Source organism: Dermacentor albipictus, chromosome 9 (assembly GCF_038994185.2).
Source record: "Dermacentor albipictus isolate Rhodes 1998 colony chromosome 9, USDA_Dalb.pri_finalv2, whole genome shotgun sequence".
In the NCBI taxonomy this organism is placed as follows: domain Eukaryota; kingdom Metazoa; phylum Arthropoda; class Arachnida; order Ixodida; family Ixodidae; genus Dermacentor; species Dermacentor albipictus.
The window spans coordinates 91,079,332-91,095,150 of NC_091829.1; the positions used below are offsets into that span (position 1 = coordinate 91,079,332).

The following is a 15,819-nucleotide window of genomic DNA, read 5'->3' on the forward strand; positions in this document are numbered from 1 at the left end:
GGGGGGTGTGGGCTAAAGAAAGCTTTAAATCATTAATCGAACTAGGTCTTACCCGAAACGACATAAAGGTAATGACCATCCGGTGTCTGCAGAGGGGGCTTCGGTGTTTTCGGGCGCACCACCGTCAGACGACTGTCCTATGACAGGTGAAGTTAGCGTTCAGGCGTCGTCTCCTCTCCTCCACTTAAGCTGTTAACAGCACGGGTAGTACTGCCCTTTAACCAGTACTCAGTTCTTGTGATGGTACCTGTCGGCTGGATTGTGCCCCGTTGCCAGTAACTGGATCCCGTTATCAGGGCTGGCCTTACGTCTTAGCCGACAAGCCATCACAAGATTGAAAAAAAAAAGGTAGGGACCACTGATGCGGACCATGAGGCTGAAATAATAAGAAGAATAAGAACGGGCTGGGATGCGTTTTGTAGGTATTCTCATATCATGGACAGCAGGCTGCCATTGTCCGTCAAGAGAAAAGTGTATAACAGCCGTGTCTTACCAGTACTCACATACGGGGCAGAAACCTAGAGGCTTACGAAAAGGGTTCTACTTAAATTCACATAACGTTCAAATATTTTACAAAAACCCCCTATAATGTTCACTAACACAGTTTGCGTGCCATTGGCTAAATTTTGGCTAAATTATTATTTAGCCAAAAGGCAGCTAAAATTAGGTTACTGATCAAATCTTATAAGTTTAATACGTATACATTGTCGTTACTTGTTAAGGCTATGCATAAGAGAATTTCGACGGCATCACAGTGTTAAATACGGTAATACACTCTCGGCATGTCTCATCACGCATCATCACGTGAAAACTTCAGGCAGCCGGACATTTCGTACTAATAGTTATTCGTGGATGGAAGCAAACCCCCCGTGACTTCAAGCTCTCCTATTCTGAAGATGTTCTCTGTACTTTTTAAGTGTTTTGAATGGTGACGTGTTGGATTAATGATTTTTATCAACTTGTGCTTTGCCTGCGAGATGTCCCACTTCTATCGCAGGCCCATAATTGATGTTGATGTTCATTCGTTTCGAAACGCATTTCATCCTCGCATTCCCGACCATGTGTCCTGACCTTGGCTTTCTGCTGCTTCACCGTATAGAACGAAGTGACAAGGGAGAATGGGCATTTACGTGCGTCACAGAAACCTTGAAAGCAGCGTTTCAAATCAACCAACCGTCTTCGCGCAGTTTGAGTCGACGACCTTTTAAATGCATAAACATTCCTATGCCTGCCCAATGAGGAAGCCCGTCGTTCTGTATGCCACATAAGATCAATTGCTATAAAGAATGTATATAACAAAACAGAATAAATTTGAAATGAAAAAAACTTTGGCTGCGGTGAGATTTGAATTAGGATTCATCGCTCAGAAACCGAGTGTCTGACACACGGGCTAACATCCACGCTTGCAGAAGGTGAATATATCAGAACCAAATGAATATGTTCTACCAGCGATACAAAACAAATGTCAAAAGAGAACAGTTTCTATGAAGGCTTCCTTTGATTAGGGTGATACAAAATATGGCCTTTAAGTTTTATGGGTAAGAATAAGAGAGTTTTGACGGCATTACAATGTTAAATACGGTAAAACAATCTCGGCATATCTCATCACGCATCGCCAAGCGGAAACTTCAGAAAGCCGGCACAGTTACGTACTAAAAGTTATTCGCGAATGGAAGCAAACAGCCCGTGAAATCAAATTTTACTATTCAAAAGACATTCTCTCTATGTTTGGATTGGTGACGTGTTGGATTCATGATTTTCATCTACTGTTTTGCCCGGCGAGATGTCGTACTTCAGTCGCGCTCCCATAATTGCTGTTGCAGCTCATTGGTTTGGAAACGCATTTCAGCCTCGCCTTCGCGACCATGTTCTGGACCTTGGCAGGCAGCTGGTTCACCATGTAGAATGAAGTGGCAAGGAAGAATGGGCATTTACCTGCGGTTTATGCCACAGTGTAGGCGTCACAGAAATGTACAAGCAGCCTTTCAGACCTGCTAACAGCCATTACGCACTTTGCGTGCACGACCTTTTAAAGACGTTAACATTCCTATGCCTACCCTATAAAGAAGCCCGTCATTCTGTGCGTCAGGTAAGATGAATCGCTATAAAGGAAGTAACGCATAAAATTTAGAAGGAAAAACGTTGGCGGCGATGACGTTTGAACTACGACCCAACGCTCAGAAACCGAGTGTCTCACACGCGGGATAAAAGCCACGCTTGCAGAAGGTGAATATATCTGAACCGAATGAATATGTTTTAACGGTAGTACAAAACAAATGTCAAAGGAGAACAGTTTCTATGAAGGCTTTCTTGAAAGATTTCATCGTGGAGGAATAAAAGCAGTCTTAAGACCAAATGTGTAGAGTGGACTTAAAGCATTGCAGACATTAGGAAAATTCTGATTTTGAGAAAATCGGAATTTTGTGATTTAATACCAAGCAGGCCATATTCCACAGGCGTTTCGGTGGTCGCGGGATGCGGCTTCAGTTAGGACGTTCCTTTAGCGACCGAAATGCCCCCTATCTCTGAGGGCTCATGTGCTTTGCGTTTTGCAACACTGAGATATAAGCAGTCAATGCGCGGATAAGGAGTGATGAGGATTTATGCAGGTCTAATTCCCCTTGATAATGTTTCAACACGGATGGATAAGGTGCTAAAGAGCGATAAGGGCTTATAATGGTGGAGACACTCTTGATAGCTTTGATAATGGTCGCATCAAGCCAAATAAGTTTGATAAGGATCTATAGTACCTCATAGTTGTTGGATCATGTCCGATAACGTTGATAAGCAGAGATAAGGATGGAGAGGGATCGGATAGATTGCGAAAAAGTTGTTAACGACTAATGTGGGTTCACAACGGTCGTATGAAGTCCGATAAGATTGATAAGAACCGATAAGGGCTACGAAGGGTCGGTTCTAGCCCGATAAGGTTGATAACTATTGGAAAGGTTTGGTAATGGTTTATGCTGGTTCAATCAAGCTTGGCAAGATTGATAATAACACCGGACTTCGCGGCGACGAGAATGTTAGTGGCACAATGCTTACGCGTACTTAGACAACTCCAGTGGTGTTCGTGGACAATTTTTTGAGCTCAGCGCTTAGGTGCACTTTCCTGCGTTGAGCGTTGGCATCCTCGGCATCCGTCAGTATTATGCTTTCGGGGAGGGGGGTGGGGAGGGGGGGGCTTTTGTTTTAGTCTCACGGTATATATACGTGTTACCCAAAATAAAAATCAGCTGGAAGTTTTTCTTGACGAATAACTTTGAGGGGAAGCCTGGTACTGCTTGCTCAAAACTAGTCTTGCGCACATTCACCCAATGTCCCAGGAACCACCTTCACGGCGTCTTTGTTGCCAAGTTGCAGTCCTTGACCAAGTATCGCACTCCTGTCACATAGTCCTTGTTACATTCGTCAACGAGCTGGTCGCGTTTCTGAAAGCGGTACCGTCCAAGTAACTCGAAAGGTCTGGGGTCGAAATGCTGGCTGGGTACCTTGATGATGTCCACCGATTCAGCATCGGTACGCTTCTTTGGTGCAGTCAGCACCCTCAGTAATTCGTAGCTTTATTCCCACAATAGCGTGAGAATTGCTCGCTTCTTGGAAGAATCTACGATGTCTTGGGCTTCATATAAGAACTCCGGGCGCGCTACTATAGCTGACCAGTTTGAGACGATGCCTTTAAGATCGCATTAGAAACACGCTTCCTTCGCCGGGTCTCATTTGCCCGTGGCCAGTATGATAGATCCATTCATTTCATCACTAAAACACTTGCCGATCGACTGCAATGCAAGCCGATTGCGACGCAGTCTCTTGGCTTTGTTGTTGCCTCCAAGGATGGCTCGTACCCACGAGGGGAAATGTACATACTGGGGGTAAATGAAAGTGCACACAACAAGAGACAAAGATAGCTAAATAGCACACAAACTAAAAGAAAAGCTTAAGCAAGGTTAGCATTACATTTTCAGAGGGCCTACTCATGAAACTACTAAAAAGAATAAAGTACACCGCGGTGGATAACCTCGCAACCTTAGAATCATTGGCGGTGACACGTCGCCTGCGTCATTTTCGCTTGCTCGCCAGGCGTCCATATACGATGGCATGCAGACCGTTTTTACCAAAGAAGCGGGTTTACAGCGAAGCTGTTAGCCTCTCGTTGGTCGGCATTTTTCGTGTCCATGTCCATGGGCAAAAATATGGCTGATGTCGGAGGCAGCAAAATTCCGTGCCGACCCGCGATAGAGAGCACTCAGCAAAGAGAAGCGAAAAGTGCATGCATTCCTTGGAATCTCGCATACAACATACAGAACACTATGTGTATCAATAAAGAACTAGCACAAAACAAGCATTCGAACCACAACATTGATGATAAGGCACTCTTCGTAACGATGCGAACCACATGGCTCTCCCTGCATACGTTTACCGGTGAACGTTACTGTTTGTTGCGCGAGCTGCCGCACCGACGGCAGCTTGCGACGTAGGGAGTGACGTCTCTAGCCCTTCGCATGTAAGATAACCAGCCTAGCAACTGATTTCATTGGTGTTGCCGCACCGGTATGAGTAGGCAATGCACGGTTAGGAGTCCCGAGGAGCAGCTTGAATACCAGGAGCGGAAAAGGGGAAAAGAATAAGCAATAGAACCAGCGACTCCATGCTGTTGAAACTACCATTACTACCTTTACTTTAAATTACCGTTACTACCATTGCTCTAAAGAAATAAAGCATTGCATACCCCTCTCAGCAGTTGTAGTGATGGTTTTCAACAGCTTGGCTGGACATCCGCTTTCACAGGGCCGGGATGGCGAGTCAATTCTTTTTATCCAGGTCTTCCACAGATTTCCGTTCCACAGAAACTACGTCTTCATCGGACGCAGCGGCATCTGTCCTGATCCCTTGCAGGCCAAGCGTGTAGCCATTTCTAGACAATTTTTCACTTGCACGAGAAGCGCATAATGTTGTATGCTTTTGCCTCCCTTCATCTCACCTCGTAAGCAAAGTTAGGGCGTTATCTCAGCATTCTTCTTGAAAGTAGTTCTCGAAATCTCGGGAAGAAGGCCTAGCCTATATGGTAACACGATGGTAGCTCGCCCTTGTCAGTATTTCGGATTGGTGTGGCGGCTGTCCGCAAAGGCTCTCTGTTCGTGGCAGCTCACACCTTGAAACCATTGGGAAAGCAGGCACGCGAACGCCCGTATACGCTCACTTTCATTAGATAAAATGGTGCAATATAAACAAGAACACGAAGGCACAGGTGCCGTTATCTATGTGCCTGCGTGCTATCGCGAAACGTTTAAAGACGCAGACATATTTCAGCCTGATGTGATCACAGCGCCGCCTCTCCTGCACTCCCGGTGCATTCGATTTCAGTACTGCCTGGAGTCAGCGTGTAATCGGTTAAACGACGATGCTGAATATCTCAAATTGAGGTGCGATGTTTTCATTTTCTTTAAGAATTGGGGGTGGCATTAAAATGTTACTGCCTCCAAATTTCTCACACAAATATCTGCCGCCAACCTATTATAAAAAAGTTAACTAACGAGTGTTTGATAACTATTCTAATAAGCTTGCACTATTAGCGGAAATGTGTGTCCACAATAGCGGTTAAGTGACGCAGACGAGAAATAACAGCGACCGTCGTCCTTGACGTTTTTGCTAGCCTGCATCATGCAAATGCAATGGTCACAGTAAAATATGTCCGCTACGCCTTACAACTAATTTGCAATAACGCCACGTTCGCAATGTTCACAGCCATATTATAAAACATGTGTATAGTCTGACAAAAAGAACCAACCCGTTTCTGGTCGCCTTGCTTCTGCATCAACGCTGGTATGCGTAAAATCCTTTCTATAACTATTTTATCACGACTCTCTAACGCATCATACATGCCTGAGCTTTTTCAGGCTGAACCTCAGTCTATGCTTCAGTGGTGTACGTATGTAGCAATCAGCACAGTAATGATAGGCCACACGTTCGTGTACTGTATAAACATTACCCGAAGTATTTCTCGAAAGCGAATCCTAGACCTCTTGAATCGTACAGGCTCCTCCACTTTTCCCCGAAGGCCTCGTCGATTCTGTTAGCGGCACCGCACTGCGGAACGCACCGATGATATTTACCAGATACTTCGGTTTTCATATTCCATAGCTAGATATTTGATGGCTTACAATGTTCTTGAAGATAGGCTTTTGGCTTGAGCCTTCCGAACGGGGCAATGCTATCAGATCAACAGCTGTTCACGAGACTTGAATTAGCGCACTGTTCGTCAGGAAAGCCAATGATGTCATTTATGAAACCTAGGTAAGCTAATTCCAAATACCCCAAGAAATATAAGCAATTGCTTAATAACAATTTTGTTAGAGTCTTACTCATGGTATGTAACTGTGTGCTTAAGCCTCGTGCAGTGAATGACTGATCACCGTACATTTATTTATTTATTTATTTTATTTACAGAATACTGTCAATCCCCCATGGGGATTTTTACAGGGGTGAGCAACAAGTGGCATCAATTAACACTACTAAAACATTCAATAAGTGAGTACATAATGATTGGAGGCTATTCAAGAATAGCGGTAGTACATTCATACATAATAATACACACAACGAAACCAATGTACATCAACCAGCAGGAGAATAAAAAAAAATAAAAAAAATGCAGGGTAGAAGACATCATTCAAATACAGAAAGCACAGAACAAACAGGGTAGGCAAGTGCTATCCTAGCACAAACTGAATCAGGATGGATTGCATGACGAAAGCAATTTGGTTACTTATATTAACAACTTTTAGGCTAATTCAGCATGCTCAATTAAGTCTATAAACTTTGCTAGTGTTGGCTGCTGTTTTGTGACTACAGCCAGTGCATTCCATTCACGAATTGAGAGTGGGAAGAAAGAATAACGAAACGTATTATTAATAAACGGATATTCTACAAGTTCCCATGCGTGCCGTCTTCTGGTCGGTCTGGTATCACGAAATTTAAAGTAAGAGTCGGGGTTTATACGGAATGATCTATGCAATAGTTGGTATACAAATTTGAGCCGAAAAAGCTTTGCGCGACTTTCAAGGGTAGCTAGACCAGCACGCTGTAACAGAGTAGTAGGTGAATCAAGGCGTCCGTATCTGTTAAAGATAAAACGCACCGCTTTCCGCTGCACCCTTTCCAAAATGGCGATATCATTCGCAGTGTGAGGGAACCAGACAATACTGGCGTATTCCAAGACTGGGCGGACAAAAGTGACGTATGCAAGAAGCTTTGTTTCGTGTGTAGAATATGACAAGGCCCGTTTAATGAAGAACAGTTTATTTAATGCTTTATTTGACACTTGACGCACGTGCTCTGCCCAGCTGAGATTAGACGATATTATGAGACCTAGATATTTATACTGGTTCACACTCCGGAGTGGCACATCGTTAAAGTGATATGGAAAATGCAGCTTAGACGCTTTATTTGTAATGGACATGAATACGGTTTTATCAGTGTTTATTGTCATTTGCCAGTCTATGCACCATTGAGCTATTTTGTTCAAGGCAATATTTAATTTCACCTGGTCATCGCGGTGTCGTACTTCGTTATAGAGCATGCAGTCATCAGCAAAGAGCCTAAGTTTCACGTCAGCATAGTTAGTTATGTCATTTATAAACAGTAAAAACAAAACTGGAGCTAATACAGATCCCTGGGGAACGCCTGATAACACTGGAGCAAGGTTGGAGGAGTGAGAGCCGAACTGTACAAATTGGTAGCGGCCAGTTAAGTAATTAGTAATCCATTGGTAAATTGGGCCATCACCTAATATATAATTGAGTTTAAGGAGTAGTTTAGTGTGCGAAACGCGGTCAAACGCCTTCGAGAAGTCGAGAAAAATGACGTCAGTTTGAATGCGCTCGTTAATGCCGAGGGCCAGGTCATGCAGTGTTTCGACAAGCTGTGTAACAGTGGATAATCCAGATCTAAAGCCATGCTGATTCATGTGGAGGATATTGTTCGACTCAATAAAACTTATGAGATATTTTAATACAATGTGCTCTAGAATTTTACTGCAAGTGCAAGTGATAGAAATAGGCCGGTAATTAGAAGGAGACGCTGCATTACCCGATTTAAGTACGGGAGTAATTTTTGCGATTTTCCATTCACCCGGAAGGCAACAGTCTTTCAAAGATTTGGAATATATGAGATAAAGATATCTGCTGACTGGCTCCGCGTACCGTTTCAAAAAGCTGTTGGGAATTGCGTCTGGACCGCTACTTTTCTTTTCATTGATGCCTAATAGGAGTGAAAGAATACCTGCCTCCGATAAAGTAGGCGTGCCTAGCAATCGATTATCCCAATTGTAAAAGGAAGGATTCATTTTCGCAGTACCATTATCAGTTGTGAACACAGAACAAGAATAGTCGTTAAAATCATGAGCTGTAGCCTGATCAAGCGCATCTGGTGAAGTTGGATTAGTCCGCTTTGCATTCATATACTGCCAGAATTTGTGAGGCGCGTTCTTAATAAACTCGTGCAATGTAGAGCCACAGAATTTCTGTTTAGCATTACGCACTTGTTCCTTAAGTAATCTAGTAAGGAAATTTACTTGAGAATGGTTGCCTGCAACATTCCGTTGCTTGCTAGTTTTTCGTAACCTCTTGATTTTACGTTTAGTATGAATTATTTCACGCGTGATCCACGGATTGCGTTTGCGAGTTGATTTGCACACAGTTGGGACGAAATTTCGCATACAGTGCATGACATGAAACTTGAATTTTAACCAAACCGCATCGATACTATAACGTTCATCGGTACAAAAATCTTGAAATTCAGGGTACTCGTGTGCAAGGTACGTCATTATAGCGTCATCATTGGCTCTGTTAAAGGCAGGTATTTGCTTTAATTGGCCACGTATTGTAGGTGGGCTAGTGAGTGGCAATGAGCATAAGACCATTTTGTGGTCGGATAGGCCATCAAGTATGTCTACTTGCGACTCATTTAAAGGTAGACTGTTACTCACAAATACAAGGTCCAAGATGGAAGATGACGTTCCCTGTACACGAGTTGGGGCGGCAACAAGCTGATCAAGGTTAAAGCCAAGCATAATGTCCAGTAGTATGCTTTGAGCTTTTGTTTCAGGGACAAGGGAACACCACTCTATCTCGGGAAGGTTAAAATCACCAGCAAGTACAATCGAGCCCCCGTGCACGTGTGATTGCATATAGTCAAGTAAAGATTCAAGGCACATGCTTTCGGCATTCGGGGGCCTGTAGAACACGCCCACTTTAGCGATCGTGTCTTGAAGATGCACGTTGCACCACAAAGCTTCAATATCTTTTACGTCGGGCATAGTAGAAAAGTGGATCCCTTCCTGAAAAAGAAGCGCGACACCCCCACCGCGTGATTCCCTGTCTTTGCGCACTATCGCATACCCTGGGGGTACAACTTCCTTATCGGAAATACCGGAATGCAGCCATGTTTCTGTGATACTGACGATATCAGGCGCATGTGCAAGGAGTATTGCTTCTAGCTGATCTACCTTATTAATGAGACTGCGAGCATTTATGTTGATTATTGTTGCTGACTTCGGCTTCTCGTGATACGTGGCTCGCTTGGTAGATCTTTTTTCATTGCCTTCTGCTGGGCGTTTTTTGTTACCGCCATCATTTTATGGGAGAGGGCGGGGGGAGGGGACTGCGTTTACGTGTCAGTGCTCCAGCGAAGCCCATGGTGTGGTGTATGCAGAGCTCCAGCTTTGAGTTCTCCTCCGTCACCGTCAACGGGCGTTCGCCACCAAAAGCATGCGTCGACATGACGTCGTCGACATCACGTAAATGAAGTCGACGTCACAAGCGCAACTGGAGTGCCCGCACGATGTCCTGCCGCAAACCAATAGTGCGTCATAAGAATCAGAAAACAGGGCACCTGGTACACTTTGCACCATCGTCATCGCCGCAGCGCATCGTCATCTCGAAACAGTTTCGCAAGTGTCATCCATTAAAACACAATGGGAAACGTCAGTTACATGTAGTCGTCGGGTAACTATATATACGAAAGGCCCTTCACATCGAAACTCAGTATAGAGACGTTAAACTATACCCTCGTTTACTCCGTAAGCTCAGAAAGCATGCGTTCTCTAGCGACTGTCTTTTTGGTTGGTCTCTTATGTGGCGCCTTTGCAGAAGACACCACGGAGTCCAGTGCACCCAGCTTTCAGGAGCTTCTGGATGTACGTATGTTTACTAGTATGTGAATGTGCATGCGTGGCTTGACCTTTCTGTAGCGAAAGAAAATTACGCATGTGTAACGCACGTTTTGGAGTATACGTGAAGTGAAGCATTCGTGAAGCGGTTAATGAAGTGCTGTATATTTGCTCATCTCGTTCCTGCGTCTCTGGTGTCCCGGACACTATCGGTCACGTATCTGCTCTCACGTAAGGGTGCTTCGCTGTGCGACAACTCTTATAATGCCTTGTATTTATTCATTGCTTCATATTTTTGTTTCAAATGAACCACCCGCTTCTTGGCCAATCTTCTATTGCGGGTATGTGCTGGGGGTATGTGTATTAAGGGGAAGCCTTAGCTCGGGTGCTCCTATCTAAATACATGTAAAAGGAGAATTCGTTCTTCTCGTCAACCGCTGCACCAAATTTGGCGAGGTTTGTTGCATTTAAAAGAGAGCATTATAATTTAGTTGCGGTTGGTTACGAATTTTTTATTTTAGTCGTCAGGTCTTTATTAAAAATTGGCAAAAATCGAAAATTTTCAGAAAACGAAACAATCACATTTACAACTCTATAACTCAGCAATGAAAAATGATATAACAATTATGCGAATTGCAACTAATAGTACATTTAATGTGGACAAAATTGGTATGTTACAAATGAATCTGCAAATATTTAGTATTACGAAAATACAGCTTTTGCAGAACCCTTGTACACAGCGTAACCAATTTACGTAAGATATAAAATGACATATAAAATTTATTGGAATTATGGAATGGGTGGGAACTTATGGAATGGGCGCAGTTTGCACAACCGCGATATCTGTTTTTGATGCAGAGTTATTCATTTGTAAACTTTGCGTTTCTTTATTTTTCGAACTTTCAAATTGTGGGAGAAAGTTTTAACAAAATTCAGGCTCTAAATCGAAATTCCGCTTCCAACAGTAACTACAATTTAACTGTCTCTCTCACATGCAACAAGTTTTGTTAAATTTGGTACAGGGGTTATCTCGGAAAAACATTTTTGCGTTTTACATGTAATTGAATAGGCCGCGTTGGAGCTGGGCCCGAGCTAAAGCTTACAGTCAATATAAAAAATAACAATCATCAACACGCGGCAATCATCTCAAAGAGCTCGTTGGCGTTGGCACGAGGGTAGTGTAAGTGCGAGTTTTGCTTACAGTCCTACAGGTTAGATTGAGTGGTCCAATCCTAGACTTTATTGTAGGCATGACGAAAGAAAAATTAAATTATGGAGTTTTGTGTGCCAAAACCACGATCTGATTGTGGGGCACGCCGTAGTGAAGGACCCCGGACTAATTTTGACCACCTGGGGTTCTTTAACGTGTACCTAAACCTAAGCACCGGATGCTTTTGCATTTAGCCCCTACCGAGATGCAGTCACCGCGGCCGGGATTTGATCCGGCGACGTCGTGCTTTTCAGCGCAACACCGAAGCCACTAAGCAGCCACGGCGGGTATTGAAGCTACAACTACATAAAATGAACACTTAACTGTTTTCTCGGGAAAAAGCAAGACATTGTGGGACATAAATTGAAGGATTGTTGGGACGGCGTCTTTCACGGGGAAATACTCCAAAGAATGATTTAAAACGAGCTACCAATTACACCCCATGGTTTCTACCAGTTAAGAACGAAGGATGTCTACCATATGATATGATAATATTCCTAAGTCTGCACAACCTTTGAAAACTGGAACGAGTGTTCGAAGCGCAGATGTGCATATAAGATCCACAAAGGAAAATTGCATAAACAATGTCCGATACACGAAAGTGATTAAGAAAGAGGCTGAACCACCTCACTGTGTGAGTTGGTCGGATGACTTGGTAAACTGAAAGCAGCTTTGATGTAAACGCTACCTTTCGCATGCAGATAGTGTGATTGCTTGCTTTATGAAATTTCATTGTTGTTTAGAGGAAACAAAGAAGAAAGAAAGATTGTGGCGTAATGGTTAGGCTGCTCTTGTGGTAAGGTCGTGGTTCAATACCCGCGCCGGACGCACTTCTTGTTTTCTTTCTTTTTATTCCTCATCTAAGCAGTGCCAAGTAGATAATCTGACCAGCAACGCAATTTGAAGTTTTTTGTACAATCAATTCACTTTTTTAGATGCGTAGGGACGGCCACTGTAATAGTATGAGGCAATGGCATGTGGTTTCACCTCTACTGCACGATCAGGCTGGTCGTGGATGAGTGCCCCTACTTATCTTTGAGTTACTATTTGTAGGAGAAAGCAAACGCCAAAAAATAACTCAAGCTAATAACACTTTTTCAAGCACCATGAGTTTGTTTTGAACCGCGTGCGTTACATCCCGCAGTGTTTGTTCTTCACCTCATGATAGCAGGCGTCTCGGGCAATGAGATTGACGGAACTTTTCGGGCCAAGAATAAAGCTAATTCACTGCAAGATAGTGTTATCTTCTTGCTTTCTTTCCTGCAGACTTTCTAACCACAAATATTGATCGTTCATGTGTGGCATTTAGCGGTCCAAGGCGTGGAGGGCTCCTCATCTTCACCGGGTGGGCTAAGCTGCGCTGGGAGACTATCCCCGCATACATAAAAGAGACAATTAAGTTGTGTAAACAGGTGAAACTGCGCATGTCTGAAGAAAACAATGAAGGACATCTGCTAAATCAGATCGCTTAGAACAAGAGCAGTGTATAGGAGGCGCATGACAAACCCGTTTGGTTAGTTGGCCACCACACCGGCGGCGATAAGCGATGATTTGGCGTCGTCGTTGGAGCACACCTCAGCGGTACGCCAAACAGCTCGTGAATAGATGCTTCGATGCGAAGTTGCAGCTCTAGCTGCGCCAGGCTTCGCGGGTGCTCGTTCGAACACCTGAACAGTCGAGTCATTGCGAACGCTGTGGGTGTCGACGGCTGCAGGAAACTCCACGTGCAATGGTGCCACGCTCGAAAAGCCTGGCACCTGTTAGCTAGGCGCATCAAATGCCACCCCCCAGTCTCGTTCCACCACCACCGGCTTGCTACGCGATGCTGGTGCCAAAGGTGCTAGTTGTCCTCAGCCTGTTTGCGTGCCTGCGTACTTTGAAAAACCGCGCAGCAATCGCCATCTCCCTGGCCACATATTATGGTTCTGCCAACACCGCCAGCGAATTCGATGCGACTGATCAGCTGCGCGTACTTGACATAAGAATAAGCCACTCTGTGCTCGTTGCCCGACCGACATGTACCTGGAAGTAAATTCTTCCAAAGTATTAGTGGTTTCCGACCATTGACGCCGCCACTAGCTTCTCGCGCACGGCATTACAATACATTACAATTTGCGTTCTTTGTCTATATTAAATTTTAATCTTAGCTTTAAAAGTACATTGGCGTGAACAGTCAAACTACGAAAGGTAATATCAAAGTTGTTTGTATGTACTACAGAACTTGCCTTTTTTTTGCAGTTCTTGAACACGACTGAAAAGATATGGACGTTTCTGCAGAGCAGCTCGGACAAGCCCAAGGGCATAAGTAGAACTAAAACGTACTGGTCCTCAGCAGTGAGTACTTTTATTTGATTGGGCACAAGAACTTTCAATTTGACGTTAAAGGTTTTCAGATTTCGTAGTAGTAGTAGCTACTCAAAAATCTCACGCCAGGCAAGTTTTCAAATGTAAAGGCGTTTATTAACAGCGTAAGGGAAGGCCGGAGGAATCAAAACTCTTATACTTTAATCCTGCAAGCGGCGCGAGCCACTTACCCCCCCCCCCCTCCCCCCACCCACCCGCGATGCGTTTGGCTTAGCGGCGCTTTCTGGTCGCACTGAAGAAAAAAGATGTTATTCTGGTGATATAAGCATATATCAAAAAGGAGCTATCAAAGGGTCTAGTTAGTAACTGGTTTTACTACAAAGTGAAAAATAAATAAAGAAAGTGTGATAAGCATAGATATGCTTCCTCTCTGCTGCATGTGTATGCTGCAGGGAGGAACCATAAAAGGGCTTGAAGCGATTTACCTAGACATTATCACGAGCACCGGCGGCTTTAATGAGAAGTCGGAGACACACGCTTTATCACGTGGTTAACGTGGAACAAAAACGAAGACGCGCCGGTCACCCCGGCGCCTCGGCAACGTTTCGTGTGAGGCTCGATTCACGCGGCATTATGTGAGATGGTCGAAAATTTCGGCCTTGAACTTCAGGCGTCGTTGACGCGGCCGCATCTACACCAATTCTAAAGGTTTTGTTTGCAGAGTGAGGGAAGGCAGCAGATATCAAACCCACCGAGCACCGTGAACCGGACCTCTTACAGAACTCTGCTGATACACCTAGTTCACCGGCGCTTTTTTACAGGAAAAATAATCAGAGTTATCATATCCATGTTACAATATGTCGTTATGTCTGGAAGGAACATGGGTTCAGTGCTTTAATAATTTGACTGGTGTTCAGATCTACTTAATTGCGCCTTCCTTGTGCTAACTTCAAGTTAAACATCAAGCAAGGGGGCTTTCAATACAGTTATTTTGTTGATATTTTTACCATCTTGAAGGAGCAGCGCAAAAAGACGATAACAGAAGGCAGCCAGTTCAACCAGTGCCAACTCGCCCAAATGTCAATCCTTCTATATTTTTACCACAATATCTTCTTTGGCGAGTCCACATCGATTCGAGGCTCATAGGATCTAGGTATCTCACCACATTCGTCTGCTAAATTAGTCAGTTTGAGGCCTTCTAGAGCACGCTATCCAAGAAAAATGTCATCATAATGAAGCTTGGAACAAAAATGAAGCACCATGTTAGTGTAGAGGTATGCACGGAGCAGCAATAATGCGTATATTAGCGAAGAAATGACTAAAATAAAACCCAGGTGCACTGGTTAAAACTGCGCGCGCCTAAAACCGCAACCGGAAATTTGGTTTTACTCAACGAAAAAAGTGGGTCGATCCCGGGGATAGTGTAGTCTAAGAATGCGGGCATATCCTGAAGTTAGTGGCGCCTCAAAAGAAAGTAAACTAAAGTGTAAAGAAAAGGGCCTATGTAAGAGTAAGATTGTACTAAAGCAATGTAATGGCGTAGGGAAACTAAGGCTACTCAATCGCGGTTAACACTGAAGGACAAAAGACAAGGTTTACTGGTGGAGCGTCCCCTTGCTCCCTAAAAACACACGTGGAAAAACATGGAACAAGCCACATGGTACAGCAACATTCCCTAGAAGAATATGTCCTCGATGTGAACCACTGTTAGCTTGTCTTTTATTCTGTTTTCCTTTATACGTTTCTTTTGCTTTTTGCGGCGAAGCTATTGACGCCTGATTTTTGGAATAATGCAGTCTCTCGCAATGAGCAAGAAGAGTGCAAGTAAGAGTGAATGCAAGTAAGGGTATCGCTGTAAGCCCAACAGGAACTTCAGAATAATGCTTGCTAGCATACTTGCTGCTTGGATAACTATAACAATGAACAGTATAAGCATGTACAGTACTCTTTTTGTGAATCGTGTTTCTGCAGCGCCTTCACACATTTTACCTATAGCATGTATAATATCTTACTGAAAAATACAGATAAAACGATCCGCATACACATACTTCCTACCGTAAATACGATTGTTTGAAGGATTGAAATGACGTTTATTACATTCTCGCCACAAATCAAGCTAGGCTAAAAAAACGTTTCACGT

The 15,819-nt window shown here is 43.9% G+C and overlaps 1 protein-coding gene across 3 annotated transcripts in view; it reads left to right on the forward strand.

Moving 5' to 3' along the window:
• The window catches only part of LOC139049894 (uncharacterized), a 60,716-nt gene that overhangs the window by 30,687 nt on the left and 14,210 nt on the right, over window positions 1-15,819 (forward strand). For 2 of the 3 annotated variants that reach the window (XR_011508651.1, XM_070525766.1), the window contains one exon: window positions 13,614-13,709. Coding sequence is in view for 2 of the 3 variants with exons in the window: in XM_070525766.1 (XP_070381867.1) it covers window positions 13,614-13,709 (96 nt within the window). In the remaining variant the exon portion in view is untranslated. Of the gene's footprint in view, window positions 1-10,047; window positions 10,193-13,613; window positions 13,710-15,819 lie in introns of those variants that run through there. The other variant, XM_070525767.1, reaches the window with a different exon arrangement.